This window comes from Hemitrygon akajei, chromosome 1 (genome assembly GCF_048418815.1).
Source record: "Hemitrygon akajei chromosome 1, sHemAka1.3, whole genome shotgun sequence".
NCBI classification, from domain to species: domain Eukaryota; kingdom Metazoa; phylum Chordata; class Chondrichthyes; order Myliobatiformes; family Dasyatidae; genus Hemitrygon; species Hemitrygon akajei.
This window is the reverse complement of record NC_133124.1, coordinates 157,069,752-157,084,176: the sequence shown is the minus strand read 5'-3', so window position 1 is coordinate 157,084,176 and position 14,425 is coordinate 157,069,752. Positions and strand designations below refer to the sequence as shown.

At 44.7% G+C, this 14,425-nt stretch overlaps 1 protein-coding gene across 1 annotated transcript; it reads right to left on the bottom strand.

Annotated features, from left to right (window-relative positions):
* Positions 1–7,219: 7,219 nt before the first annotated feature.
* LOC140725031 (histone H4-like) lies at positions 7,220–7,531 on the bottom strand. The gene has a single exon (XM_073040010.1). The coding sequence runs from the start codon at positions 7,529–7,531 to the stop codon at positions 7,220–7,222; it is 312 nt and encodes a 103-aa protein (XP_072896111.1).
* Positions 7,532–14,425: the final 6,894 nt, after the last annotated feature.

The following is a 14,425-nucleotide window of genomic DNA, read 5'->3' as shown; positions in this document are numbered from 1 at the left end:
AGGAGCAACAGAAGTCGCATATTTTTTCACGGAAATGTTGAATACAGTCATCTTGCGCATATGAAAAGTTTATTATCCCTTTATTTCAGCTCTTGGAATTCCTGGTACCCGCTGTGTCAGCGGCCGTTGGTGGAAATTGAAGTTGAATGTCAATGTAGTGATTGCTTCTGTCGCTGGTTCCCACCGTCACATGTCCAGTCCGGCATTCTAGGAATGGAATTGAAATTACCGACTGTGGTTTCTCATATTTGGATCGAAAAGTAAACGGTTGCAGGAATTCAGCGAATCCGTCAACTTGGGTGGATCTCTGTGGATCAGTCAGATTTCACCCAGCGGTTTGTGTTCAATAACGTGATGCTCCGGTCTCTTTGTCTTTGCTATCGAAGCAGCTGCACTGCTTTTGCAAGTTTTGTGTTGGTACAGCCGTGGAGATGATACCATTTTATTGTCTGCAGTTGTATGTTAGCGGTCGTGTGCGCTACGTGTAATGACCAAACCATCGATTGCTTGTAACCATTTATCAAATGTGAAGAGTTCCATGTTGCTGCATAAAACTTGAGGATTTTTAATTGTGGTGCGACTTAAAGTCAACCCATGTGCTGATTCGTAACTATCAATACTATGACATCTATTCTATTATATCTACACGTGACAATTTTACAGACATATGTCACCGAGTCTGCTGCTGAACGTTGAATTCCTCTCCCCGGTTTCCCTGTGAAGGCTTGCGAGGTTGTCTCAGACTGCACTGTGACTGCTGATTCAGTCATTGTTCTGTTGTAAAGGCAGCGAAGTGGCAAGTGGTGGAATAGTAAACAACCACGGCAAATGCTGGAAACATTACGCCCCGTTCAGCTAGTAGAGAAAGAGAAAGTCGTGTCTGGGCCCACTCTGAAACAGTTCAAAGAAAATACATGTTAACTGCTTTCCCACATATTCTATTTTGTCTGGATGAGTAGTTACGGGATTTGCTGTTTCTGTTGTGTCTTTCGGCTGTTCTGTCGCTGACAGGGAGTGGCAGGGAAGTCGATGATTGCCTAATGCATGAATCTCGCCATCAGCGTCCGGATTTATTCATTTTATTCATACCAGACGCGGATGGCGCCGATAGAAAATGTTCCAATCAATATTGTGTATGATATTACTGAGTGATATCTTTCTGCTGCCTTTTTGCATTTTGTTCATCAGAAAGGAATCCGTATTCGGATCGTATCGATTTTATTTTAATGTGTAAATCTCCTTCCATGTCGCAGCCAGCTCTTCACCTTCTCTACACCGTTCTAGCGCTAAATACAGGAATAAAGAAAGCTGCTGCATTGGCTTCTGCTCAGTATTTTCTCAATTTGCTCTTTCCTGACTCTCTTCCAACGTACCTGGTTGCGATTGTGATCCTGTCCCGGGGAAAGTGCCGTCTCTCCAAATGTGTCACTCGTTACCTGGTGGGAATGGTTGCAGCCGATCTTCTGGTCGTTATCTCGGAGCCGCTGCTGACGTGGACTGCTTGGATTTATATTCCGCGTTCATTCCTGTTCATCACCACTATGTGTAGTCTTGATGATTGGTTGATTTTTGCGAGCACTGCGGCATCTGTCTGGCTGACTGTCGCTTTCAGCGTCTATCGGTTTGTGACCATATGCTGTGAGAAGCTGATAGCAAAATATTGCACCGACAGAACGGCGGCTGTGGTTATCGGGACAGTGAGTGTGAAGGCCTTTTTGGAATGTATCCCATGGTGCTTTACATTGGAGCCTTTGCTAATAATTGATAATGTTTCCTGGTATTGCGTTGTTACACCGAGCTACAAAAATTCACCCTCGTGGGCGGTATTTACGATGATTCACCCCATATTAACCCCTTGTGTCCCCTTCTGTCTGATTTTGATGCTAAATATTCTGACTGTCCGGCGGATTCTAGTGGCCAGTCGAGCCCGTAAGGGGCTCCGGGGACAAAAGAGTGTAGAAAAGGCGAAGAACCGGGAGATGGAGAACAGACGAAAGTCCATCATTTTACAATTCAGCATAAACGGTACTTTCATATCGCTCTGAGTAACACAGGTGGTATTTTACATCTATCAACGGATTTCAAAGATTTTTGTTTATTATTCTGTCACAGATCCAATTTACATCACAGTAGAGTCATCGGGCATGCTGCAGATTCTCAGTTCCTACACCAACACGTGTATTTACACCCTGACTCAGAACAAATTCAGAAAGTAACTCAGGAATGCTGTGAAATACCCACTGATTCCAATTTTGAAACTCATGAAACGTTAGTAATAAATGTTGTACACTATTCCAGTTCAACAGCTTTCATGCTTACCTTCACGTGTGAGTATGTAACAATTGATTTCCCTCGCAGCTTAATATAGTGGTGAGAACACCATGCCTGAAAAAGAAATCTCGTTTTTGTGAATGCTGCTCGATGTTCTCAGTTACAAATCAGTACCACGAAATAACAAACTGTATACAATGTGTGATTAAACGATTAAGCTTTATAACTCCTATATTGACTATATGGTTAGTAGAGAAACACAATATAAAAGAAAAAAAACGTCCCGTGTCGTAAGATTCAATAATAAACAGTTTGTGCACAAAGTTGTACAACACGCAGTTCAGTGTCCCTCTTCCACTATCAGTCTCCTCTGAGTGTCGCCGACCTTCCGACTCCTGCTCCGAGCCCAGCCCATCCGGCCGTCTACAAAATCTCTTCAATCGCGTCTTCTCTCGAAAAATCCCGCGAAAACAACTGCTTCCAGAATCACCAGACAGAGATACAATCACTTATTGGCTAACATGCATATTGTTATCTCCAGCGATAACACAAACATTGCTGCTGCAGAGAAACCGTTGTGTCAGCAGCGAACGTTAAATGTCATTACATTGGAAGTGAAACCTTAATGCGCGGTACAAGTAAATGAAACAATATGGTTAACAGAGTTACAAACGAAGCATGAAAAAAATCTGCTGATGTTCAAAATGCAGAACAACACACACAAAATCGGCGTCCTCATGAAGCCTGTCGGTGCGGAACGTTGAAAGTTTACTCTTTTCCGAAGTTGTTTCCTGTCAAATAAGATGCTCCAGCATTTTGTGTGTGATACCTTAGAGTTACAAAACAGTTGTTCACAGACAATCCCAAGGACATCACTGGCATCAGCATCCCAGTGAATTCCCCTTTTCATCTGACCTCCAGCTACGCTGAAACTGAAGCTTGAGACAATCCTGTCACCCCTTCTTCCCGATTCTGGCAAAGCTGTGTATTCTTGGAGCATACTTTCGTTGGTATCCATCAGTCCTGCTCTCATCCTAAACTATCCTATCCTTCACGCTCTTTACCTCCTCTGTCTCTACCTGTAGATTTTCCTCTTCTCCTTCTCGTTTGAGCTAACTTTCTATTTCAGAATGTTAGCTCTCAGAGAAAGAGATGATGGGAGTTGGGTGAGAGTGGAGATGTTGTGAACCCAATAATAAAGGACACGCTGAAGCGAAATGGGAACTGATATGGTCTACTCATACGCAAAATGCTGGATGAAGTCATCAGCTGAGGCAGCCGGACTGGAGAGAGAAAACAAATCCAGTTCTGCCGAAGGGTCTCTGCTCAAAGTGTCGGCGGTTTACTCTTTTCCATCGATGCTGCCTGGCCTGCAGAGCTGCTCTAGCATTTTCGATTTGTAGTATCTGCAGAATTTTATTGGTTTGTGATTGATCTAATCCTCGTCAGTATCAATATTCGGCTGTGCAACACAGAACCGAGTCCTGACAACGAAAACGCGAATAATGGTTGAAGAGGACCGTGTGATAGATTGCAAACGCAGAAATAGAACTTGATAATCAATGAAACAAAGGTTCAGTTAATTTCCAAATCATGCAGCTACGAAATTGGAGGGTCTCTGTAAATAATCACGATTGAGAATGTTATAATTTATATGACTAGAAAGATGATGAGAGAAGCAGCAGTTTATATTCAGATACTACACACTTTAGATGAAGCTGAATTGCGGAATCAATCTCAGTCCATCAGTCAGAGTCTCCCCTTCACTGGCTGGTCGGTTAATGTTAATCGTAATAGGGTAATATCCAAATATAAACTTTAAATATAAGCTTGGTTAAGAAGGCTAATAGGTAGTAGGGATAATCCTCTGTATTTTAAGACAGTGACTTCTGGCATTAATGGAGGCCAAACCTTCTGAGTGGATCCGTAGCGATAGGGTTGACAAATATTTGGATAAGCCAAATTACAAACAGTCAACTGGCTTTGTGAGGAGAGGGCCGTGCTTTGCGCACCTGATGGACTCTCTGAGGAGGTGACAGAACAAATTAATGAGGGTAGACTGGTGATTCTCTGTGTTCGGAATTGAAGGAGGCGTTTGACAGCAGCCCCCACAATAGACTCATCCAGAAGGTCAGCAGGTATGGGATTGTTGGAAACTCGGCTCCCTGGATTTGGAATTGTCTTGCCTGGTGAGCATGGGACTGGCAACGGATGGAGCGCTTCAAAGAGATCTTTTCTGTAACTCAGCTTCCTCTGATATTTGCAAATGACTTGAAAGAGTAAGTAGATATGTGTTTTGGTAACTTGCAGTTTGGGGCTTCACGTAGCGTAGCGATTAGCGTGAGACTATTCTAGCTTGGAGCATTAAAATCGGAATTCAGTGTCGCTTTTTTTGACGGAAATTGTATGTACGTTTGGATTTTCTCCCAAGTTAAAAAAAAAACTTAGCGGCGATGCGAGGGCTAGATTGAGGCTGCTGAGAGCCAGGGCTCAATGTTACTCGCTTCATCTTTGAATGAATCAATGACTCAATGAAACTGTGCGGTGTTGTTGTGGACAGTGTCGAATTTGACCAAAGGTTGCAATGGGACGTCGACACTGTGCAGAACGAGGCTGAGATGTGGCAGATGGAGCTCCACCAGCAAGAGTATGTGCTGATACACAATGAAAATCAAACTGGATTAAGAGTACAAATGGCAGATTTGATCGCAGTGTCGAGGAGCTATGTAAGTCTGTAGATTCCTCAAAATTTCCAAACAAGATATTTCAGTGGTTAAGAAGGTTTATAGCTAAAGAACTAGAAACTCTCCATTAGTGACTTCAGGATGAATTCCGGCGTCACAGGCTTAGATTGGAAGAGTTGCTAAGGAAATAAAGGTAAATGAGTGGCTAACAATTTTTGCAGCAGGAAATGCACCGAATGCACGCATTGTTGGGTACTGAGTAGACAGGTAGTGCAGAGCACCCCTGCAGCCATTCCCCTGAATAATAAGCTTACCGTCCTGGACACTGTTGGCAAGGACGACCGACCAGCTGTGAGCCACGGTGGTAGGGCCTCTGGCACTGAATCTGACCCTGTGGTGCTGAAGGATGGGACGGAGAATAGGAGAGCTGCCGTCATTGGAGACCCTATAGTCAAGGGAGCCGACAGGAGATTTTGTGGACGTGATAAGGACACCCGCATGGATTGTTGCCTCCCTGATGCCAGCGTCCGGGATATCTCTGACCGGGTGCATGACATCCTGGTACGGGAGGGAAAGCAACCAGAAGTCGTGATATATGTTGGTACCAACGATACTGCAGCAGCCGCGCCAGCTGTGTGAGGAAGAAGTGAACGGTGAATGGAAAACCTGAACAGCCGATGGAAGATCTGGTGTGTTGGATCTTGTGTTGGAAAACCGAAAAGGCCCATTCAACATTCCCTAAGCCCCCTCAGCAGGAGGTCAGTGGGATATTGTGCATCGCCACAATAATAGAGTGAGCAGGAAGATAGTGGCTCTTAAAACAAAACTCTGTGTTCGGGATAGAGACTCCACTTATGCGCACTCTCCGCAGATGCCAATATCCAACTGAATGTCTTTCGGCCTGATGGCGACTCGCTTGGCATGGATGGCGCAGAGGTTAGTGTCCTCAAACAGCCCATCCCAGTAAGCCTAGCTGGCCTTCTGCAGGGCAATGATGCCGAGCTCTGGAAACGCAGATCAGTTTTGAAATCCAGAGCGATTTTCCTGACCAGGCGCTGGAAGGAAAGTTTGCGGATGAGCAGCCCGGTGGATTTCTGGTAGCGCCGGATCTCACTCAGAGTCACGGTGCCGGGCCAGTAGCGATGAGGCTTCTTCACTCCGCCGGTGGCAGGAGCGCTCTTCCGCGCCGTTTTGGTCGCCAAGTGTTTGCGGGGAGCTTTTCCACCAGTCCATTTTCCACCGGACCAGTCTGTTTGGTCCTGGCTATTCTGCTTCAGACGTGAGAACACAAGATGAAATGCAGCGACGAGAATGTCGAAACGGGCTCCTGGACAGGGTGTTGTAATGCTGGAGAAGGGCCGTCCCGTAGACTCTGATTGCCTAAACATCAGGTGCCTATGAATGGAGTCCAGTTGTTGCTAATGGTTCTGTCCTTCATTCATTTCCCGAAGGATGGTGGCGATTAATTTACAACCAAATGACTGTCGGATTACAGCCAATCAGGATAGAGTGTAATTGGCGCCGGAGTAAACTCAAACGTCCGCCCGCCAGTGCAAACAGCACCGGTGCTTGAGAGCTTTTTTCACCCCAGTGTAACCGATTTGAGTTTCAGTTTCAGTTAATAAGAAATGTAAAGCTTACTTTAGTCAATTATTTGGATTTGAATATACGCATAATTACTGAATCACTTCACGAAGTGAGGGCAAAGAAGAGGATTAAGATTGATTTTAATTGTATTTAGTGTTGGCGCGTGGCCTAGTGGATAAGGCGCCAAACTAGTAACCTGAAGGTCACTGGTTCGAGCCTCAGGTGAGGCAGCGTGTTTGTGTCCTTGAGCAAGGCACTTAACAACACATTGCTCTGCGACGACACTGGTGTCAAGCTGCATGGGTCCTAGTGCCCTTCCCTTGGAAAACATCAGTGGAGATGTGAAGGCTTGAGGCTTGGGCAACTGCCTATCTCCCATACAACCTTGCCCAGGCCTGCGCACTGGAAAAACCTTCCAAGGCAAATCCATGGTCTCAAGAGACCGACGGATGCCTATGAATTGCATTGACTGAGGTTTTGAGGAATTCACCAACTGGAAAGGTAGAATTGCAGATTTCAAGCGGAACGGATGAATCTGTATTAAAATGTAAAGCATCAGAACATCTCCAGAAAAAAAAACGTAAATAGTGGAGCTTATGGGCACGGCTCTCTTTGTGAAGCGGTGGGTAGCTCTTAGAAGAGCCTTTGTTTTATGCTCGGGAGGAAGTGGGAGTTTTTCAGTCGCGGAAACCATAGACTGTGCGGCCCTGCGGTTTCAGAGCGTACACCACTTCTATGGGAGTGACCGTGTTGCACTTGGCATGTTCAGTTTTGGTGACCGCATCCCAGATCCTATTCTCTAGGAAACCCTTCAGCACCCCACGGGTCTTCATGTAGATCAGACCGGAGATACGCGAGACGACGCCACGACGAGCCAGACGGCGGATGGCCGATTTGGTGATGCCCTGGATGTTATGACGGAGCCCTTTACGGTTCAGCTTGGCTCCGCCTTTGCCCAGAACTTTGCCTCCTTCCCCTCTGCCAGGCATGACGCTGCTTCACTCAGGTCACTGCTCAGTGACAAACTTACTGCTGTTATCACCTTTTATACACCGCACAGAGAGACAGAGGCGGGGAGCGGAGGAGAGAGTCGGATTGACGGACAGAACCCAGAATAGTCTCTCATCTTCCATCTCCGACTCCACTTTACCGTCAACCGCGATATCTGCTGACCCGTCTGACAGTGACTGCAGGTATGAGTAGGAGACAGCCGGAGAGACGACATCTGCTGACCCATCTGACAGTGACTGTAGGTCAGGGTAGAGACAGCCAGTGAGACTGCATCTGCTCTCTTGTATTCTGTCTCACTTTTGCAATCTGTGATTGAATCAGGAAGAGATACTAGTGCTGCGGAAGATTTCTTGCGTGGTTCCTTTACCAAATATGGAAGTTATCTGAACCTAATGATCACAATGACTACAGACCGATTGTTCTCACATCTCATGCGATGAAGGTGATGGAGAGACAGCTCCTGACTGAACTTGGACCATCTACAGTTTGCCTACCAACTTTATGAGGGAGTTGATGACATCAGCATCTACCTGTTGCAGCGAGCTCACTCTCACCGGGATGATGCTGGTGGCATTGTGAGAATGTCTTTTTTAAAATTGCTCTAGTGCCTTCAATACAACCCAGCCACGTCTTCTGAGGAGGAAGCTGCAAAGGATGGGTGTAGACAAATACACAATCTCCTGGATTACTGCCTTCCTGACAGATTGATCCCAGTTTGTACCGCTGGGTGGTTCTCTGCTTGAGGTGTTGGTGAGTGGCACTGGAGCCCCACAAAGGGACCGTACTGTGTCCGTTTCTGTTTACACTGTACACCTCAGACTTTCCGTGCAACTCTGGGTCTGGCCACTTGCAGAAGTTCTCTGATGACTCTGCGTTAATTTGGTGCATCAGAGATGGGCAACCGTTGTAGTGCAGAGGACTGGTGGACAGGATTGTGGAATAGTGAGGAGGAAAAGTCTGCTCCTGAATATGGCCAAAACCAGGCAAATGGTGATGGATTTTAGGAGGAAGACGAATGTGATGAGTCCAGTACACATTCTGGGAGAAGACGTTGCGGAGGTGAAGGATTACAAATACTTGGGTGTTCAGCTGGACAACTGACTTGGCTGGAAAACCAACACCAAGTCTGTTTACAAGAAGGGGGTGAGCAGACTCTATTTTCTAAGGAAGCCGAGAGCCTTGAATGTGTGAGACAGGTGTCGTAGATGTTTTACCAGTCTGTGGTAGCGTGTGAAGTTATGTTGGGTGAGCAAGATCGGTGCTGGTAATCAAAAAGGCTGGGTCCATCCTTGGCCATAACCGGGACTCTTTCGAGATAGTGGAGAGGAGGAGACAAAAAAGCCGACATCTATTATGGACTATCTGGTACATCCTCTCCATGACCTACTGGATAGGCAGTGGAGACCTCACCTCCCTTTCGAATAGACTCACGCAGCTCAGCTTTCACAATGATCATTACAGAAAATCTTTCCTACAAATGCAATAAACATATATAGCACCTTTCCGTTCATCTTTCTGTGACAGGAGAACACACTTCACAGATCAATAGTCTCTGCATTATTGTTTCATATATCATTATTGCACATTGGTACATTATTATTATTATTCTCTTTTTTATTTTAGTATACTTTGCACGCTGCTAAGTGTGGTTTTAAATGTTGCTGCTGTAACGAAAGAATTAGGGTTCTATTATTATTATTATTATTATTATTATTATTATTATATTAGTACTACTACTAGTAGTAGTAATATTATTATTATCCAGTTCCTTATCTTCTTCATCAACCAACTTCTCAGCTCTTTAATTCACCCTTCCCCCTTTCCTGGTTTCACTTATCATCTCACCTCCTCCCACCTTTTTACTCCCTCCCTTCCTTTCCAGTACTGAAACGTCAACTGCTCAATCTTCCCCATCGTCTTCCCCAGCTGACATTCCTCCAGCATTTTCTCTGTTGCTCAGTATTTCCGCAACTGCAGGTTTTCTCCTGTTTAAACAAATACACATGCGTGGACGTCGCAGCAATCCCCACTTTCACGCTGGTCGGCATTTTAATCACGTCGTCTGAACTATGAGCTCCGGCCACACTGATCTCACACCTCAGGACAATCGCGGTCCCTTCCATCTCTCTCCGCCCCAGGATCAGTACTCGAGCCACAGGGAAATTCCGTCCGATGAGAGCTGGCGACGCCGCCATTTCTGCGGCGCATGCCCATCACTGGATCCTTAGATGGCGGCAAGAGAGGGTTCGGATTCGTAGTGCCTTCTGGGTAAAGAGGCAGTCATGAGTGGCGTTACAGTATCAGCATTTTCACCGTAGAATGGAAGGAAATATCAGCGGATGTATCTTCCGAACACTGCAGAGCTGCAGCTAAGTAAATCCGAGGATTAGCAACTCGGAACAAAAGTACTGTTCCAGTTAATCTCCGATGAGAGTCTACCTGTCAGTCAGTGAAAACTTCATTTAGTGCTGAATGGGGAATAAAAGTGTATTCCGTCAGCTTTAGCACCTTTGTCCTCGATGACAAGTGACCTGTAGTTTTAACATCACAAAAGTACCACTCTCAAAGTGAGAATGAACTCTGGCTTGAGAATTCGATGTATTCAGAGAATTTCTGGTCAGTCAGGATGTCTGATCCATATATCCCTGGAAAATGAGTTCATATAGAAACATAGAAATCTACAGTACATTACAAGCATTTCAGCCCACATTGGTGTGCCAACCATGTCATCTATTCTAGAGACTGCCGCGGATTTCCCAACCGCGTAGCCCTCTATTTTTCTAAGCTCCATGCACGTATTCAAGACTCTGTTAAAAAAAAACTCTTTGGTATCTGCCCTACCATCATTGCCGGCAGTGCATTTCGTGCACCTACCACTCTCTGTGTGAAAAAAACAAGATTCCTAAAGAAATATTATGTTCTGTCTGCAAATATAAACTACGAAAATGAACCACTGCAGACTTATTTTTCCATGGCCAGGTCAGCCATGATATTATTGAATGATGGGACAGACTCGATGGGCCAGTCGGCCTATTCCTGTTCCTATTTCTTTTGTTCTTATGTTCTCATCACAGACTAAAATATCGCCTGAAATATTGTTCTTCACCGATTGATGTCTTTTGCAGATATTTTTACAGGTTTTACATGGCAGAACACTTGGGTCTGGGAATCTCATACACAACAACACATCAGTTGTGCTGCCTTTGTCTGAATATTTAAAGAGTGACCGAATATTTTCTTTGCAACACCAACACATCTGTTATCAGTCCTTGGAGATGAAAAATTATCTCATCCCAGCTTGTAATGTATTTTATGTTTGAAATGATATTTTTTTTCTTTTGTAACTTAGTGAAACGCACTGGAAACGGGGCGCTGAGAACGCACAAGCACTTGTTCACTGGAGATCAATTCTTCACCTGCATTGATTGTACAAGGGATTCAAACAACTGACTTTCTGAATTACCATATAATTAAACGTAGTGAGATATCATTCTCATTCTCTCACTATGGGAAGGGATTCCCCACAGGTTACCCGCGGATACTCCAGTGAGTTCACAGTGGAGCGAGGCCATTTACCTTCTCTGTATGTGGGAGGGGAACTACTCAGTCATCCAGCCTGAAGATACATCAGCAAGTTCACGCCATAGCGAGATGCTCCACCTGTTCAGCAAGCAGGAAGCAATTTTTTTAATGGATGGCATATCAGAAAATTCACCAGTGAGAGGATATTGACCTGCTCGGACGGAAGGCAGGCATTCATACAGTCAACCACAGCACAGTGATACAGCGAGTTCACACCGGGGAGAAGCCATTCACCTGCTCTATATGTGGGAAAGGACTTACTCAATCAGTTCAACTGAATGAACATCAGCGAGTTCGCATGTAGAAGAAGCTGCTCACCTGCTCAGACTGTAGGAAGGGATTCACTCAGTCAAATCACCTTCTACAATATCAGGTAGTTCCCACTGGGGACAGGCCATTTACTTGCTCAGAATGTGGGAAGTGGTTCACTCTGTCAAATGAACTATTGACTCACCAGCCATTTCACACTGGGGAGAGACCATTTATCTACTCAGACTGTGGGAGAGATTCATTCGCTCACTCGTCCACCCTACAGAGAGATCAACGCGATCTCGCTGGGGAGAGGCCATTCATCTGCTCTGACTGTGGGAAAGGATTCATTTAGTATTCTTACCTACTGACACACAAATTAGTTCTGCTGAGCCGTGGTCATGCACATGCTCAGAATGTGGGAAGGGATTCACCCATTCAGCTCAACGGAAGGAACATCAGCGAGTCCACACTGGGGAGAAGCTGTTCACTTGCTCTGAATGTGGGAAGGTATTTGCTCAGTCATCTCGACTGAAGGAACATCAGCGAATTCACACTGTGAAGAGGGCGTTCAGCTGCTCTGAATGTGGGAAAGGATTAATCTCACTCTTCTCAGCTCTTGAGACACCAGTATATTCTCCCTGGGGAGAAACCATTCATCTGCTCAGAAGGTGGGAAGGGATTCACCTAGTCAGCTCAGCTGAAAGATCATCAGTTTGCTCACACTGAGGAAAGGCCGTTCACCTGCTCAGAACGGGGGAGAGGATTCACTCGGCTTTCTCGACAACTGACGCACCAGTTAGTTCACACAGGGGAGAAACCATTCATCTGCTCTGAATGTGGGAAGGGATTCACCCATTCAGCTCATGTGAAAGACCATGCGCGACTTCGCACTGGGGAGTGGCCATTCACCTGCTCTGAATTTGGGAAGTGATTCTTTCGGTGATCCAGACTTGTGAGGCACTACCAAGTTCACATTAGGGAGAAATTGTTCACCTGGTCAGACTGTGGGAAGGACTTCACTCAGTTATCGGAATTTAAAGTGCATCAGCAAATGCACACTCAGGCTGTCACTTACTTGTTCTGAAGGTGGAAAAGATACACTCAGACATCTCAATTAAGACTATAAGATATTGGAGCAGAAGTAGAGGCAGTTTCGGTTTTGTCATTTAAAGCAAATTTGGATAGGTATACGGACAGGAAAGGAATGGAGGGTTATGGGCTGAGTGCGGGTCAGTGGGACTAGGTGAGAGTAAGCATTCGGCACGGACTAGAATGGCCGAGATGGCCTGTTTCCGTGCTGTAATTATTATATGGTTATATGGTTATAAGTAGGCCATTCGGCGTTTAAAATATCCTCCGTCATTCAGTCATAAGCTGATCCGATTCCTCCAGTCATGCCCATCCCCATACACTTTGATGCCCTGGTTAATCAAGAGCCAACCTCTCTCAGCCTTACATGCACCAAAAGACTTTGCCTCCACACCCACTCGTGGCAACATATTCCACAAATTTACCACATTCTAAAGTAATTTCTCTGCATCTCTGATTCAATCCTTCTTATCCTAGAAACCGCTACCTTTGGATATAACTGTGCCATATCTAATCAGTGCAGGCCTTCTCACGTTCAGAATATTTCAGTGAGATGCCCCCCTGCACCCCCCCCCCACCACTTCTCCTGAACTCCAGGCAATACAGCCCAAGTCCTGCCAGACGCCTCTCGTGAACTTTTCATTCCTGGAATCATTCTTGTGAATCTTCTCTGAAGCCTCTCAAATGTCAGTATATTTTCTAAAATAATGAGCCTAAAACAGCACACAATATTCCAAGAGTGGTCTCACGAGTGCCGTATAGACCCTCAACATCGCACTGTTGGCCTTATATTCTATACATCCAGAAAAGAATGCCACCATTACATTCGACTTCTTTATCACTGACTCAACCTGGACGTTAACCTTTAGGATATCCTGCACAAGGACTCTCAATTTCCTTTGTACATCTGCATTTTGAAATCTCTCCGGATTTAAATAACCTTCTGCCAGTTTATTTCTTCCACCAATGTGCATAACCATACATTTCATTGGCTACTACATTGCCCATTCCCTTAGACTATCTGAATCTCTCTTCAGGCTCTTTTCCTCAGCATTACCTACTCCTCCACCTATCTTTGTATCATCGGCAAATTTAGCCACAAATCCATTAATTTCATAGTACAAAACATTGACATACACCGTAAAAAGCATTGGTCCAAACATTGACCACTGTGGAACTCCTGTGGTAACCGACAACCAGGCAACATAGGACCCGTTAATCCCACTCCGTTATCTGTTGATGAGCCAGTGCTCCACCCATGCTAGTAACTTCCCTGTAACTCCATAGACTTTTATCATGCTAAGCAGCCTTATGTGCTCAAATTACATCATGTGACCTCACACTGACGGGAAAATTACACCACCCCACCTTCACAAGGCAATTACATCATGCTCACAATACAGTCATAAGATACCCACGGGGTATATAACACCTCCCTCCAAAAATGGAAAATTTTGATCCGTTATGAGCAAAATTCTTTACAACTATTTACACAAAACATGCAAATGTATAAAACATACAACATACACAATATGTATAGTATTATCAAACAGAACCTTACAAAGTAATATACAGTAGAGGTGTTACAAATGTTAAAATACCACTCTGTTAATTAATTATATTGTATATTAAGCATCTAGATAGAGAGACAGCAATCTCATTATCTTTGCCTTTAATATGAGTTAGCAAAATATTATACTCCTGTAAGATCATACTCCAATTCAGTAACTTTCTATTTTTTGTTTTTAATCTTGCTTACAAACACTAACGTATTAGGATCGGTGTAAACTACGTGTGCTTTCTGAGTTGTACCAACATACACATGAAAATATAAAGCCAAACAAGAGATAATAATTCCTTTTCTATGGTTGAATAATTTATTTGATGCTCAGTAAATTTCTTAGAAAAGTAAGCTACTCTATGATTAACCTTGTCACCCTTATTCTGTT